Source organism: Theropithecus gelada, chromosome 20 (genome assembly GCF_003255815.1).
Source record: "Theropithecus gelada isolate Dixy chromosome 20, Tgel_1.0, whole genome shotgun sequence".
In the NCBI taxonomy this organism is placed as follows: Eukaryota; Metazoa; Chordata; class Mammalia; order Primates; family Cercopithecidae; genus Theropithecus; species Theropithecus gelada.
The window spans coordinates 74,942,080-74,959,719 of record NC_037688.1 but is presented as its reverse complement, the minus strand read 5'-3'; the positions used below and the strand labels follow the sequence as shown (position 1 = coordinate 74,959,719).

General features: G+C 40.9%; 1 protein-coding gene across 12 annotated transcripts in view; it reads left to right on the top strand.

Annotated features, from left to right (window-relative positions):
• Nucleotides 1-17,640, top strand: part of RBFOX1 (RNA binding fox-1 homolog 1) — a 1,702,422-nt gene that overhangs the window by 1,647,887 nt on the left and 36,895 nt on the right. For 8 of the 12 annotated variants that reach the window (XM_025370432.1, XM_025370439.1, XM_025370440.1 and 5 more), the window contains 2 exons: nt 5,325-5,364; nt 17,358-17,422. In XM_025370432.1, the coding sequence (XP_025226217.1) occupies nt 5,325-5,364; nt 17,358-17,422 (105 nt within the window). Of the gene's footprint in view, nt 1-5,324; nt 5,365-11,897; nt 11,941-17,357; nt 17,423-17,640 lie in introns of all 12 variants that reach the window. The other 4 variants (XM_025370433.1, XM_025370435.1, XM_025370430.1 and 1 more) reach the window with 1 other exon arrangement.

Genomic DNA, 17,640 nt, shown 5'->3' with positions numbered 1-17,640 from the left:
GTTAATGAATTTGTGTTGGGGCCACATGCAGCCTATGGACTGAGGGTTGGACAAGCTTCCTTTGCCGAATTATTTTTATAAAGTGTGATTTCTTATTTGCTAGTTTTAAAATGTAACCCAAACAGCCTCTTAATAGAGTGAATTTATAGACAAACATCATGAATTAGTGGTCTTTAAACCCTTTTTCTGGAGGAGAGAATGTGAAAAAGGCATTTTCACAGATGCCTTCAATAATCTGATTAAAAATTCTCTAGGAAAATGTGTACAAATACACCACACACCCACAATTCTATACAAATGCCAGCGCGTTTCTGATAGCCCCTGATATCCATTAAAACACAGTGGTATTTGAACACATTAGAAAGTTTATTTTCTAGTGGGAAGGGGCCTCAGGGTAGAACAATTGTGAACAGCCTTTTCTATGAGAATATACTTGTGGCTGGTATATATTATATTACACAGGCAGATTGTATGGCTTGGGCATTTTATATATTTTTTAAAGTAAACTAATTTTCTATAGTGCAATCACTCCCTGCTTGCATTCATTCAAATATTTAACTACTGCTATTACTTTTCTAAGAAAATAAGATGTGCATTTGCATTATATCCTTGCAAAAGCATATTGAGTCCCAATGTGATTGACAAGTAATACAATTACCTTTGCATGGCTAGACGTACCATCTCTGCATTGAAATAGGACTGCACCTGTTTAGTGCACGATGGTAACTCCCTTCTCTTCTAACTGTTCTGTGGTTAGTTTATCTATAGCTGCACTGTAGAAATGCATCCCTGTGCCTCTTTTCCTACATATCTTATATTTTAAGTGCAGCTGTTTGATGAGGCTTTAAAAATTATTTGGATACATTTTTGGAAATTAGCATGAGGCTTTGTGATAAGAGCTTTCCTGTAACCAGCTCCTCCATTAGAATATGACCCAGGAGGCCGACCTTCAGTTTTGTCTCACATGTAAAGTACAATAACACTTGGAGGATGGTGTTGCATAGAGTAATGATTCTCATTTTCCTGGGACTAGTAGCATCAGCATCATCTGTTAATTTGTTAGAAATATAAGCTCTTAGATGCTGTCATCTAGATCTATTGAATCAGAACCTGTGGGCTGGGCATGGGGCCCAGCCATCTGTGTTTCAAAAGTCCTCCAGGTGATTCTGATACGCATTCAAGTTTGACCACCACTGCTTGCCATAGTACTTAAGAGTTTGCCCTGTGGAGCCAGACTCCCTGGGCTCGAATCCCAGTTCAGTCAATACCCAGCTGTCTTTCAATTTTTACATGTCTAAAGAGGCAATCATCATTTTATCCATCTCATAGGGGTGTTCTGAGGACTGAGTGGGATTATGAGCACAGACTATCTAGAATAGGGACTGATCCATGGTACGTGTTCTACAAATGTGAGTAGTGGGAGTATTAGTGCTCATGCTGTTAACTATTAGGAAGAAAAACAGTGTTTTGGTAAAATTGGCTTCCCATTACATGGCTTTATTTCACATTGCCAGTGAGGATGATACATTGGTTCCACATTTTTTAGAGCTATCCTATAGATAGATCACTTGTCCTTTCCATTTCTCTCCAATACATGTGCACTTTGAAAATAAGTAATCCCTTCATAATGGGGTTTATAATGGCAGCTACAATCATCTTTTCGCTGTGAAGCCACCATATTTAGAACTTAAAGCTAGACATTATACCTTTCTCCCTAGCCCTCCAAGAAGCCAGGCCATGGGTCTTCCAACCATGGGTCTTGCCTTAGCAGTACCCTCGCCCCAATACCCTTTGCCTTGACAGCTCTTCCCTCCTCTCTACTGAGCCAAGGCTTTGAGGTTTCTCTGCCATTTGCTCAGCCTCTCTCATCTCTGCTGCTGGCCTTGCCTCCTTCCGTTCCACATTCAGGGGACCTCTGTTGCTCTCTCCTGCAGCCTCTATCCCAGCTGTGATTCTACAATTTTGTGCATAATTTGTGACTGTGTGTCCCACTCCCTGTACACTCTGGGAGGGCAGGTTTCCTGAGGGGGGCTTACTTCTTCAGTCTCCATGCCTTGGCATAGTAGTTGGGGTACAGAAAACTTTTCAATAGAGAAATAGTACGTATGCAATTTGAGCTTTTCACAATGAGAAAGCTAGACCAGTTCTTCTTTGGTTCAATGTCTCATCAGTTTGGGATGTCTGTGTCCCCCAAGTAACTTTCCACAGCCCACGGTGGAGGACAAAGCATGGTGATCAGGTTACCCTACTAAGCAGAGACTTCTAAGAGCAAACATCACGGCATGTTCTTGCCTCACCTCTGGGCAATGTTGGTACAAATAGGCTTGACATGGAGGCACAAAACTGGCCATGGTGCATAACAACTTGTCTTAATGAAAGAAGGGATCAGTTTCTTGGCTAGAGCTCAGCCTCAGCCACATCATAGAACCCCACTCTTGGCCCACACCCATGCCGTGTGCCCTGTTGGAAGAGCCTCCAAGGCCTGGACTCAGTTCTTTTCTCCATACACAGAAAATCAGAGACAGATGAGGTTCTACCATTGAGATCTTTAGAAGTCATTATTTCCCATATTTAAAGGTATATGTTTCATATTTAGTGAGAAATATATTGTTTACTTCTAGATTGCTTTCTGTCTAGTCTCTTGCCCTGGTCTCCTAATTCAGGTTCGAGTCTGTTAATCATAATTTCTCCTCCGTTGACAACTGTCATCGATACTGAATAGCCAAATCAGACAAACCTGAGACTCCTCCTGACCCATTGTTGAATTCTACCTCGAGTTGATAAAGCAATGACCCAATCTCCTTCTGACACCTTCTTATGCCCACCCTTCCCTCTAAAATATGACCCCTATTCACCCAGTTATTGTACATCTTTCTAGGTAACAAGCAATGTGTCAGGAATTGAGACAGAATGTTAGTTAAGCCACTGGATGTAGCTTTTAAGGTGCAATGATTCACATGCACACATACCTTTGATGTGAGGCAGAAATTGATGAGTGACTGAATAAGAATCTGAAAAATGATGCTGGCTTTCATAATGGGAAGGCACTGGGTCTGAGACATGGTGACCCTGTTAGAGCTACAGTGTTAAGGATGATGCCGCCCATCCCTTTGCAAATGTTATCTTATGAAACCCTCCCTTGAGGTAGGCACTTATCTATTTTCCCTTTTTAACAGATGAGTAAGTGAGGTTCAGATATCTCACGTGATGTGTCCAAAGGTACTGAGCTATTGATTGAGGATGCTGCAGTTTGACTCAGATGCCCCTGTGCTTACCATCTAACTTGGCTCTTGAATGGTCATCTCACTGCTTTTGGATGAGGATACTGGGATAAACGGCATTGCCAGCACAAGGCATTGCACGTGCAAGGGCATGGCAGCATGAAAAAATGGGATGGAGCTGTTTTGATATGGCTAAGTGATCAGCTCTGTGGTTTGGGACCCAAACTAAATATTTGTGGCTCACCTCTCTTTCTTCAGACCCGTTCCAAGTCTTGTTCGCAGAGGGTGACTCTGCCTTCTGACCCCCCAACCAACATTCTGTCCTTTGTGTTGGAAATGTTGAAAAAGAATTCAAAGCATAGCTCAGGACGCTGCACACCTCAGCACCTTGGATTGGGGCTTTACGCCACTTCACAAGTGCTTTTGTGAACTGTAGCCCTCCAGGATCAAATATGAACAACAGCTGAAAGCTATTTCTACCAACCTCCTTACTGTGGGAAATCCCTGCCACATTTTTAAAGACAATGGTACTTGGAGTTTAGTCAGTTGACTCCAGAATACTCTAAGAAGCACACTAGAGTGTTCTCCAGCAAACCAGTGTCACAGCCGCGTGTGTGTGTCAGTGCTGTGTGTGTGTGTTGTAAAATGCCTTCCCTTGGCTCAATATGCTTTGCTTACATGTGGGTCCAATTCTGCTACTGAAATCTGCTGCAAGCCTTTGGTATTAAAGTTGTGTTTCTATTAGAACCTCAGCCTCATTCAATGGTGGGGCTCATCGGTCCTTTGCTGGAATCATAAGTCATCTAGAAACATCATGGGAAGGTATTGGGGAAGATTGTAAATCACTACGATCCTTTTAAAAATAGTCGTTTAGAAACAGTTTCATATGCAAGATGCCTTGTGATCCTTACAGAAACATGTGAAGGCTACATATGATTCTTGTTAAACTCATTTCCATGCTTAGAAAATATAAATCAGTTTCTCACGACCACATAGCTAAGAGCTTCTTTTGTTTTTTGTTTTTTTTTTTACTCAAAGTGTACCAAAAAGCTTTGGAGAATCATTCCCTAACCCCTGTCCCCAGCCCTCTGAAGTCTCTTCTTTCTGGGATGGTCACTATATGGGTGGCAATCAGAGAGCTGCTATCATATTGGACTTGTTCAATCAAGGTGTGGGACTTTGTTTCATCTAGATATAATTTATGTGAACATACAGATATTCACATGTATATACTCCTGTACATATAAGTACACAAATACATAAATATCCCAATACACATATACACATATACACATGCACATATACATGTTTACATGCATGTATATACTATAGACAAGTGCAAACATGCATTCCTACACTTGTCCATATTAACACACATACACAAATATGCACACAATGCACTTGTACACATGAAGACATGTCTGCACACAAAACAGATTCTTGCACACATACCCATGCTCACCTACATAGAATTAGAGACATTCTCCATTTACCATAAAAAAATGCACACGGAATTACGAAGTATAATACAATGTGAAAGAATGTAAAAGAAAATTTTTGAAACCGTTTGCGTTGTCCAGCTCACCTGAGGCCATTTGGCTGTAGCCCGTATTGAGAATGCTCCAATCTGTGTCTCGACCTTTTAAATCCTATTTTTATAGATAGATGTTCTGGGTTTTTGTTCTGTGGGGTAGGGGGGTTATATGTGGTTTGACTGCCAACTCTGACCTGTTAAGATGCTCATGTCTGCCTGGGCCACTTAAAATAAATCTCAGTCCTCTTTGCATTTCAAAGTCGTGCATTTCTGTACCCACTCCTGAGAGAGTGGGAAGTTTGGGACCCAGCACGCCGCTGCCACCACCACCACCACCACCACCACTACACCACACATACTAATTCTGGGCCAGCACCAAAGCCCGGCCTAATTTTCTCAGTTTGCTCAACTGCTGTTGTCTCCAACCTCCTTAATCAACGTGAAAACGATCCTCGGTTCCTGTGTTTTGGATCTTGTGACCAGACTAACCTCGCCAGTGCAGGGGTTGGTGTGTCTGCATGGGAAATGCACTAATATGGATGTTTCTCTTTGTGTGTGCACCCTTGCAGTGTTGTTTACCAGGATGGATTTTATGGTGCAGACATTTATGTAAGTATTCCTTCACTTGCATGCCGTCCCCGTTTCCTCCTGGAGTCATTCTTTTTACAAGTTTGCTGTGAATTCCTCTACTCGGTGTAGTTGAGTTTCTCTCCTTGGTTCGCAGGAAATAATTCAGTGGTTTGTCTTGCAGGACAGAAAGACTTCTGCCCCTGAGCTCATGGCAGACATCACTGGCTGTTTAGTGGGGTAGAATTAACCCCTCGATCAACTTCAGAATAAATGCAATCCCCCAAAAAAAGTGGCATTTCTTTCATGCCAACTGAAGACCCCACTTCACCCACAAAGAAATTGTGTCTCAAGTTCTCAATATGTTCTTTGTTTTCGGTATAATATTTAGGATAACAGCTGTAGTTACCAGCTGCAGAGGGTTAAAAGATATTTTCATGGCTGATATTTTTGATGTTTTCCCTAAAATATCACAGCAGCCTTAGGAACACTCTCTCTCTCATGGGCAAGTTTAGCCCTAAACATCTCCTACAAATTGTCTTAACAAAATGTATGTCAAATTGAACATTGAGCCCCGATTTTCTTTAACCTTTTATTCCATTTCCCCAAATTATATGACTTAAAATTGCTTAATAGTAACACTTTAAGTTTATTTATAGAAAAGAGTAGACTATTTCTCATGAGAAGAATTAAACTTATCTATGTTCAACTAGAGGTAGTTATTCTCCGACATTATGATACGAGCAATGATGTTATGAAAATGACGTGGAGTAAACACAATTTTGAATAAGTGGGCAGTGTTGGGAGATACTCCCTAAATCACAATTTTTATTACTAAAGACCTCAGTTGATGGGATTATATTTGTTTTATAGGCTAGACAGCAAAAAAATCATATTTTCTGATAAAATTGATATCAGGTACTAGAAGATAAGCCACTGATTATTTTATTCCTTTTGAATTTCAAATCATTACAGTTTTGAGATACAGTATTTATCTCCATCAATGATAGACTTAGTTGAGTTCTATTGCATCAAGCATATTTACTATGATCTGTGGGTATTTTTCCCCCATAACAAAGTGAGTGAACAACCCATATGTCCTAATTCACTCAGTGATGAATCAATTTTTTTCTTTTTTGTGGAACTTAAGCTTTTCCGTCTCACGTCCTCTTTTCCAGACTTTCAGATTTTAAATTATGAGGCAGGCTGGGGCTGAGCAGTTTGAAGCCCATTCATATATCCTCAAGCACCTGCTAAACCCAATCACCAGTCCTGGCTCTCGCCTTCATGTAGCCCATGAGTAGATGATTGCAGATGGAAGGAGCCAGAATGGTAGTTGGCATCGCAGAATTTAGGGCTTTAGAAATGAGAAGGAATAGACAAGGGATAGAGAAATGCTTTTTTAAAAAATCCACCAAAATGGAAACTATCTCCAGCAACACCTGCCCAAGAAAAAAAAAATGCAGATTTTCCTTAAAAATATTTCACTATCATTTAGTGAGTGTCCACCTCTTCATGCCTCAGTTTATTCAAACTGACAGTAATTTATTGAATCATTAATCTGTGGTATCTTATGCAGATGTCCAACTGGTGTCTTGCTGGCCTCAGATTCTTGAGTAGCAGGAAGGAGAGGCTGCCTGAAGGCAAGGTCTGTGGAGCTCCCACAAATAAGGAAAAACAAGGGATTCATTTAAGTGAGTGAGTGTGTGTTTGTATCGATTGGGGCATACTGCTGGATCAGAAAATCCACAGAGCAATGCAAGTAGATAAACACAAAGGAGGAAGAAATATGCCAACCACTTGACTAGACAGGAAAAAAAATTTGTTCAGAGAAGAAAGCCACAGAAATGTCCCTTTGTGCTTGTCTAGTTCCTTTAGGAGATTTTTGTCTGTCACACATTCATGTTTGAGCCAAGCCCACTGGGTACAGTGGTGCAGCCTGGGAAGCATCTAAGTGAGCTTCACAGGACAGGGTTTCTTCCAGTCCTAAGTTGTCTGATAGCTTCGTTTATAAAACTGCCCCTTCTCTGACTTTTCAGGCCACGACCCCCAGCCAAAAATTATCATTTTCCCTACTCTTCATGTTATAATAAGATTTTTCAGAGGTGAAGAATCACATATGCAATCAGGTGGCAGAAAAAGTTCCTGTGATATCAATTTAGAGATTTGTTTACCCAGCACATGTTTCTGTCCTGTCTCTAAAAAGTCTCTAGAATCTTGTAGATTCTTGTAGAATCCTGAATATTTTGCTTTGTCCGATGACAAATTTAACGTATTGCTGCTGATGTGTGTCTGTGTGTATATTGGACAGTAAGAAACTAGCCTGCGCCACTGCCCAGCTCAGCAGCAGAACAAGAGGTCGTTGATGACCATAAATTTAAGGAAAAGAAATATAAATCTGTTCTGCATTGCAGAATATACAGAACAAGATTCGTCCTAGCTAGAAGTATGTCATAATCTTGAATGTGCTTTTTTAAGCCACTACCCTACCTCCCTTGAGATACCAGCATGTTCTGATGAGTGGAAATATCCCCAAGCTTCGTTTTTAAAAGAGATGATGGTTAAACAGATTCTTAGAAAGTCGTATGAGATTCTACTTAAAGAAAGATTTTGGCTTACTCCTTCAATCTCGTTAAAAACAGTACACAATAAATAGGTTTAGGGCAATTCTGAGAGGCCCTGGGATATATGTTAGACATATCAGACACCTCTAATAGATTTAAACTTTATTATTGTATTATTTGAGATGGAGTCTGTGTCACCCAGGCTTTACTGCAGTGCTGTGATCTCAGCTCTCTGCAACCTCTGCCCCCTGGAAGCAGTCCTCCTGCCTCAGCCTCCTGAGTAGCTGGGATTACAGGCACCTGCCACCACCCCTGGCTAATTTTTGTATTTTTAGTAGAGACGGGATTTCACCATGTTGGCCAGCATGGTCTCGTACTCCTGACCTCAAGTGATACATCTGCCTCGGCCTTCCCAAGTGCTGGGATTACAGACGTGAGCCAGGACACCTGGCCATAAACCTCTTTAATTTTATTGGGTAGTAAGTTTATAGCTGTGGTCACTGCTAAGGAAGACAAAGGAGGATACTGTCAGATTCTTCCTGCTCAAAATGTTCACCATCCTGGCGGTATATCGGAGCAGGTAAACAACTCAACAGCTTGCATCCCAGAACTACTGGGCTTTTCTAAGTACCCTGCTCTCTCCCCTCCCCTGTCCTTTGTTTTCCATGGTCTTCCATCCCTACCACCTGAGGTTGGAGCCCTCGGGCATTTTTTAGTTCTGCCGAAGCACATAGGCATTGAAAGACCTGCGTGATCCCGGTAATTGGCAAGCCACAACCTCCTCACAAATGACGTCCTTCTGAAAGTTTTCAGAGGAGAGAGGATTGAGCAGAGAGGGACAGATGATCACAGATGTCCTGAAATCACCAAAGGGAGTAGACTTGTTATGAAATGCTGTGAGCCAGACACGAAGGGAAAAAACCAGGACAGCTTGTTTGGGCAGAGGGCAAAGAAAAGCCTTCATTCTCTTCAGGATCTGAGCCCTGCAGGAAAACCACTGCCTCTAGCCGCAGTGGAGAGGCTCGGGCACAGTGTGGTTGCCTACTCATCAGAGAGGATGTGGGAGTTGTCTGAGAAAGGAGAATAGGAATGATCTTTATCTGAGTTCCTTCTACCTGAGATCAGAACACAACACACGCACACAAGTTTTGTATAAAAAGATAGGAATTTAAGTTTCATAATGAAACATATCAAATCTACCAGTTCACTATTATTGCTTAGTGGTATGCCTTTACATAAATTCATTTTAATTAAAAAGTAAAGCAAACTAAATAGTAGAGGTTATACAAACAGAGTGGCAATGCAAGGACTAAGGTTCTTAGACCTACAGAGTCACTCATATTTGGAAGTGAAGCTATAGTTTTGTTTTGGAGGTGTAATCCCAGTCTGTCACCCAGGCTGGAGTGCAGTAGCATGATCTCAGCTCACTGCAACCTCTGCCTACAGGGCTCAAGCGACTCTCCAGCCTCAGGCTCCTGAGCAACTGGGATTATAGGCACCTGCCACCACGCCCAGCTAATCCATGTATTTTTGTAGAGATGGGGTTTCTCATGTTGGCCAGGCTGGTCTCAAACTCCTGACCTCTAGAGATCCACCTGCCTTCGACTCCCAAAAGTGCTGGGATTACAGGTGTGAACCACCACACCTGACCCCTGAAGCTATAGATTTTACGAGGCCAGAAATTGACCAAGGAGTGGAAAACAAGCATTGCTTAACTGAACCAAGACATTTGTTGGTTGACCTTTCTCAGGGAGAGATCAAAGAACATAGTATTTGATCAAAAGATAACCATTAATATTACAAATGAAAAGAGGGAGAGAAAGAAATTATAATGAACTGTTAAAAAGAATTGACAAATGGATAGAAACTGGAGTAACATAGTGGGGTGTTTGACAATGGGAAGAGCAGAGAGAAAGAGTGAGAGGATATAAGTTATAAATGTTGACCATGTTCCTTTTTATTAAGAACATCCTAAGCATTCTAACATTAGACGCAACCATGAAGGCCTCCTAGCAAATGTGTCTTGAGATTCCAGTGCATTTTTACACCATTCCTAAATCCTGTATAACAAGTTTCTGGTTAACACCATGGCTAAACACAATTATTTCTGAATTCATGTCACTCTGCCACCTATATGTTTTAAAACAAAGAGGTATCCTCATTTCACTGATGTTTAAACTCAGGAATGAGAAGTGTCAGTAACTTTGGGAACATGTAAAGCTGGAAAGTAGGAATTCTTTAAATAAAAACCCCTAGAGTCTTTCCTTCCTGAGAACTTGTTTTCAGTGCGACGTGACTGAGGATTGGCATTTGGCTTGCCGTCCCCAGTCACCATAGTGGAGACCTCAGTCCACCAAGAAATCAGGCGAATGCTGTGTTTCCAATGGGAGAGACAAGATGCTTAGTGTTTTACATGTATTACCTAATCTGTCCTCACCACAGCCCTTGCAACAAGGCATCTTACCTCTATTTTTTGTTGTTCCAGAAGAGAAACTTTTCTGGAGACAGAGCTTCCCTGTATCACCCAGGCTGGGGTACAGTGGCATGATCTCAGCTCATTGCAACCTCTGCCTCCGGGGTTCAAAGCAATTCTCCTGCCACAGCCTCCCAAGATAGCTAAGACTACATGCATGCACCATGATGCCTGGCTAATTTTTGGATTCTTAGTAGAGATAGGGTTTCACCATGTTGGCCAGGCTGGTCTCGAACTCCTGACCTCAAAGTGATGCACCTGCCTTGCCCTCCCAAAGTGCTAGGATTACAGGTATCAGCCACCACGCGTGGCTAACAGGAAGCTTTTTTTTCCAGAAAAGAGAAAATAATTTGTCCAGAAATGTTCACTGACACTGGGCCTTGAGCCCACATGATTTGACTACTGAGTTTAATGCTTAAGCCCTGAGCCCACAAATCCAAGTCATTTCTCCAGTTGAGCAAAATTTGTAAACTACAGTGAAAGACAGGAAAGGAAGAGGGAGAGAAGTGAGCATAATGGGGTGGGCAGGCCACTGAGAATAATATTTGTACTAGAAATATTCAAATAAGCAGTGAACTGGCAGAGAAAGAGAAGAAGAATGTTGTCAGCCATAGCTCCACAAACTTTGACTTTTAACATAAGTAAATTTAAACTGGAAAGGAAAGACAGGCTATATAGAGGCTATATAGGAAAAAGTATACACACGCCTTTAGAGGGTACGTCCCTCAGTCTCTTCAAATGTTCAGCCATCTCAGTGTCTGCCCTGGAACTGGAGAATTATATTTCAAACTGTGACCGCTCACACGGAAGATTAGTCTTGCCCATGAATAACTCTTACCTCCAAAAACTTCATCCTAGTCTGTACAAGACATCCTAGTCTGTACAAGAGACCTTCCTTGCCAGTGCTACATTTGTATGAAATCATAGCATTTTGAAGCTATGTATATTAACACTAGTTTACACACATACACACACTCATATCTACTCAGTTCTCTAGTCTGAAATTATTAAAAGTAGCTATCGTAGCTTCAATGTAATTCATGAATTCATGAACTGCTATTTTGCTGTTAGTTGAAATTAACAACTAAAGGTGTTTATGCAGTTACGGTTGCTACTGTGCTTTTTCTTAACTACAATAATTAGGACATTCATGTTAAATCCTTAGGTATTCCAGAAAATTCCAATCATGACTTAAAGAGATAAATTTGAAATAGTTAATTTGGACTGTTAGAATATGCTTTAAGAGGCAAGAAGCCATGAAATTATCTTTTTCTTCTTTAGAAATAAACACAAGTTATAACACAAAGTGGTTTGATCCCCATCTCCACCTTGATACTCTCCATTGCAGAGATTTGCAACTAAAAATGTTTATCAAGGCCCAGTGCCTCTTTCAGCTTGGTGGGTCAGTCCTAAGTCTTGGTGAAGTAAGAGAGAAGCAAACTTGTAAATGAATTGCTCTGGAATTTGTCTGACTTATGCATTCTCTTTTATTTATTTCATTTTTGCATTGAAAACATTACATTTCTGTTTCCTTATAGAGTAGTGTATCAAGAGCCTGTGTATGGCAATAAATTGCTGCAGGTATGAAATCCCAACTGGTGGAGAAACTCATCACTATGATTGTGGGTTTGCTGTGAAATCCTTACTAACAAGATAATTCTGGGGAGGGCAGTTGTTCTCTAACATAGGAGGAAAAAGACTTAACTGAATTTTCCAGTTTTAATATGAAATCTCCTAGAATAGAGGTGGCTATCCCCATATCTATTGATATATCCACTGACTGTGTTGCGGCTGTTTCTTCCAAATATGGGTGCCGTTTCCATGACTGATATTAGTTGGCCTTGGCCATGAGTTTTGTTAGATCCTGAGTGTGTCAAGTGGTGGTCTAGCTTGGCTGGTTTTAAGCTTAAAAAAAGAAATGTATCTGGACTCAATCAGTATACATTCAATGAAAAAGAATTCAAGGTTCTGACTGAACCAATTGTCTGGATAATTTTTTAGTAGGTTCCCAGAGTGAACTGGAATGGGGTTAAATTAACAATTTCATATGCAGCATTAAGAGCCAGCATATCTGACATCTAACATAACCTTTCCTGGTCTTAGTAGAGCTGATCAGAAATTTATTTCACACCTATTCTTATAGCTTTTAAACCTATTTCTCACTGCTGAAGCAACCACCAACTGAACAAATTCGTAGAAAGAAAAAAAGTCAACATATTCGTTGGAATGTGTCTGCCCTAGTCTCTCCAAATTTGGTCTATTACCCACGTTGAAACTGTCAAGTAAGATGAATGTCAAACTGAGGATGATCAGTGAGAGTTTTAGGACATTACTTTCCCTATCACTGCAATTCCTTTTTCTTCAGTATTTTGAGTGAATTCAGAAAGTACTTTTTGTAAATCATGAGAATTGATTGAGTTTTAATTAAAACCTGAATGTGAGAAAGAGGTACTTTGACCTGGTGTAAAGGGCAATATGGTTAAAATTCCCGAGATGAACTTTCACTGTCACATTTCAAGAGAACTGGACCTCTGAATGCCACCCTTCAAAAATAGATGAACGTGGCTAGGTGTGGTGGCTCACACCTGTAATCCCCATGCTTTGGGAGACCAAGGCAGGCAGATTGCTTGAGGCCAGGGGTTCAAGACCAGCCTGGCCTAAATGTCAAAACCCCATCTCTACTAAAAATACAAAACTTAGCCAGTCATGGTGACACGAGCCTGCCATCCCAGCTACTCGGGAAATCGCTTGAACCCGGGAGGCAGAGGTTGCAGTGAGCCAAGATTGCATCACTGCACTCCAGCCTGGGGGACAGAGAAGACTGTCTCAAAAAAAAAAAAATTTATATATATATATACATATATATATATATATATATATATAATATAGGTAAATTAGGAAGTGTTTCATTTTAAAATGTTCTTGTAAATATTATAGTAAATAAGATTTAAGTTTTATGTATATAAACCAGCACACCTGTTTTGCACCAAGTGAGACTTGACCCTTGGATATTTTGGTAATAAAGGGAGCCTTTACTCCTGGGGTTAAGCTGATTACTTTCCTATGCACTCCAGTTGAAGGAAGTATGCGTAATACGTACATGTTACAGGCCTACCGATGCCCACGTCCCCCCAGCACACACAGGTTTCCCCTCCCAGAATTCACTATTTGTCCAACAGAACAATTTATTTTCAAAAGTATGCTCTAAAGTGAAATCTTCAAGCCTCAAATTCTCTGAGATGCCCTGGAGGTCCCACAATGTTCATGAATATTGTCCCTAGGAGTTCCACAAACAGAGTAACCAGTTTAATTTAACTGAGCATCTGCCAAACTGGTTTGGTTGTGGAAACTTTCCTTTCCACCATTCCCCACAAGCATAATTTTAAAAATGCTTTATTAGTTGGGCACAGTGGCTTAACACCTGTACTCCCAGCACTTTGGGAGGCTGAATTGGGACGATTGCTTGATCCCAGGACTTTGAGAGCAGGCTAGGCAACACAGTGAGATCCCATCTCCAGTGTAGTCAGAAAATAAAATGCTTTATTGGAGCGTCATTTGAGGTGCTTAATGGGTAACTACCTCGAGGGACCTCTAGAGGTTTTGCCAACAAAGGAAACTCCTCAGTCCACACCGGTGGGTCACTCTGGTGGCCTCACTCATTTGGTGGTGGTGGCAAGAAGATCCACAATGGCAACTTGAAATTATTATATAAGGTTACGTTTGTATTTTGCTACCCATGATGTGGAGGAATAAATATTTCAGGAATGGGGAGTGTAGAACTATTTTGTGCTTGTCATGCCTTGTTCCTTTGGTTTGGTGGCAGGAAAAATCACTTGTCAATGACACATTTTTGTCATATGATCTCGGAAGACTAGGTTCACCATGAACATGGTCTGGTGACGGCTATTGAAAGTGAGTGTTCCTTTTACAGACATCACCATGGAACTTCGAAGAAGTTCTGGCTATGCTCAGTGGGCTGCAAAATACAGACCAATAAAATTGATTCAAGTCACCTGTTAGGCAAATTAAAGCAATTTGTATTTTTTGTATGTAAAGCAATTTATATTTTACAGTGTATGCACACATATACTGAGTTAATACACAACTCTTATTTCCCTAGTATGAATTGCATACAGAAGAGAAATAGCCAAGGAAGGCTATGCAGTAAAGATGGAGAGAGAAAACCACCTAATCCCCTTTTCTCTAATTATTACATGTTTCAGGGATCATTTAGACTGGTATTGTTCAATCCTTTAGCCACCAGTCCCCATGTGGCTATTTACATTTAAATTCAAATTGACTGAGAAGTAAATTTAAAAAATCAGTTCATTGTACTAGTTACCTTTCAAGAGTTCAGTAGTCATTTACTAAAAGTAGCTACTCTGTTGGACAGCACAGATATAGAACATTCATCTCCAAGTGGTCTACTCGACAGCAATGAAACCACTGATCAAGGTCAAAAATCTCTCCACTGGCTCTGGAGACTTAAGAAAATTGTGATCTTGACCCTTGAATCAGGAACACTCACAAGCAAATTTCTAGATAATAAAGACAAATGTCAGGACATTGACGACTTGTGCCCGTCTTGTATAGAAACGCACATTTTCTTTAACTGGCCAAGTCATATGCAAACAGTAGAGGTCATTTTGAAACCTTCGCAGATGACCACATTTGCTGTGCAGAGGAATCCCAGGTGTACACACCTGCATTTGATGTGTCTACAATACATAACGTACTAGTCAGTGTGGTTCATTGTAGTTGTTTGCACTGCAGCAATTCTTTCCATTTATCAGAGGCAGAAGGTGGAAGATATGCAAAGTTCAAACCAAGAGGCTTGCAAATAGGATGTTACTAGACATCTTTGGTGGGACCAAATTCACAGTCACCAACTCATGATTGACATGGCATCTGACTGCTGCAAATACTTTGTTCCAGAGAGAAACACGCACATACCACACAGACCCTCTCTCTACTCAAAACTTTAAGCCTGTTGCAAGCTGATGTCTCCTAGAAATCAGCTAGGCAATTCTAGCCCCTCCCTACCTCATTAAGTTTAATGTATGTACCTGCACACCTGTATCTTTCTGTACACATCATGGAAGTCAAGATGAAGCTATATAGAAAAATGGCTCCAGAAACCTGGTGACCCGATTTCTCTTTAGTCCATCACTCTTTTTTTTTTTTTTTTTTTTGAGAAGGAGTCTCACTCTGACACCCAGGCTGGAGTGCAGTGGCCGGATCTCAGCTCACTGCAAGCTCCGCCTCCCGGGTTTACGCCATTCTCCTGCCTCAGCCTCCTGAGTAGCTGGGACTATAGGCGCCCGCCACCATGCCCGGCTAATTTTTTGTATTTTTAGTAGAGACAGGTTCTCCCCGTGTTAGTCAGGATGGTCTCGATCTCCTGACTTTGTGATCCGCCCGCCTCGGCCTCCCAAAGTGCTGGGATTACAGGCATGAGCCACCACGCCCGGCTTGTTTGCTGAACTCAGTGCTGTCATAACTGCTTTGGTTTTGTAACTCCTCAGCACATTTAATGAGTTCCCCATTCCTAACTGGAGAATATAGTATTTGGAGCACCAGGTGGCATCTGGCTAAGACCTTTTTTGTTGTGGTTAACTTTGATTATCTTTTTATGGGAAGCTTTAAGAAAAAAAAAAAAACTTTCTAAATTATTATCTGTCAGGATGTTTTAGATGTGTCTTCTCCAGGACTGATCCAAAGAATAAACTTTAAAAGATAAACTTGTTTCTTTGAATTGCTATGCAAATGATAGCATATTTACTGTGAAAGTTAACTGTGCCAGAAGGAGGCAGAAAGATATTGAGGCCAGTGTACCTACATCTTGAAAGAGGGTTTTTGTAGCTTCCTTGCTTCATCTATGTCTTATCGTATTACATAGTTTCATGAGGCCAAATGCCATGAGCCTACCTTTCCCTGTCATGATTCTGCTGTTTATACCTTCTCACACACTACTTTGTCCTGAGTCACCCCTTTAGTGATGGCGAGAAAGCTTACCTGAGAGGAGTATGGGACTGTGTGTTCTAAATAGAACCTGAATAGTCCTGCGTTATCAGTGGACACTGGATCCTGTTTGTGCTGAGATCATTGTACACTGGTTGATGTATCATTGCGGTCCACTGAGCAAGCAGCTGTTATTTTCACAGTTTGATCATCAACGCTCCACTGAACACAATTCCTTTTGAATATGCCTATTTGCTCGTCCTCTTTGCTTAATTGAACAATTGCAATTACTGGTACATACAACTAAATTTTAATTATCTTTTCTTTTCAGATTTTTTCTGTTAATGATTTTATTTACCAATTAGAAGACTATCATATTTTCCACACCAAACAAATTCTCCATCTGAAGCAGCATGATATATAACCATGTGATCTCTTTGACCAAAAAGAAATGTTCAGTCATTTTTGTAATAATTATGTAACATTTAGACAGCTAAAGACAGTCTTCAATAACATTAGTGGTTAGACAACCAGATAAGTAAGAGATTACTAATAAACTTTCAATCAAAGGGTGACTTAATAAATGTAAAAAGGAGAGCATTTACTTAACTTTATAAAAAAATAAGAATTGTTTGAATACAATTTAAGTTAGTATCTGATAAAGGTAAAGCAGAATCAATTTTGAAAATCTGGAAAGTTCAGCAAAGTATAAAGAGTGTTTAAATAATCCCCCATAATCTTCCCCACCCCAAGACAATCACCATTAACATTTAGGTACATTTTCTTCCAAAGGCCTCTAGGCTTTTCTTTTGGGATATGCTTACGACCGCTAACCTTTAACATCCCGCTGGGGTTGGTGTTCCACCCCTCGTTTCTCCACGGTGTTTTTGTACTTTCGCTTTGATACTAAGCTTTCATTAACCTCAACTTTAGCTCAGTAGATTTGGGTTACTGCTGTTCTGGTGCGGTCTTGCCACTGGGCGTCCCTGCAGTGGGCTCTGCTGCAGTCCTGAGTCACATTTCTCCTTGTGTTTTAGGGTGGTTATGCTGCATACCGCTACGCCCAGCCTACCCCTGCCACGGCCGCTGCCTACAGTGACAGGTAAGGGTCATCCTTCTCATGCTTGACAAGTACTTGGAAATTAACTTAGTTGATGGGAGAGGAGATTCTTGTATGGTCTTGGTGAAACTGCATGACTGCTGGGGGAGGTAGCACCCCAAAAGTTAGGTCCCATGGTGAACGTGAACTCAAGGCCCCATAGACAGGGGGCAAATGCTTCAGCGCATTCTAAACTACTTTCTCTGCTAAAACACAAAGAA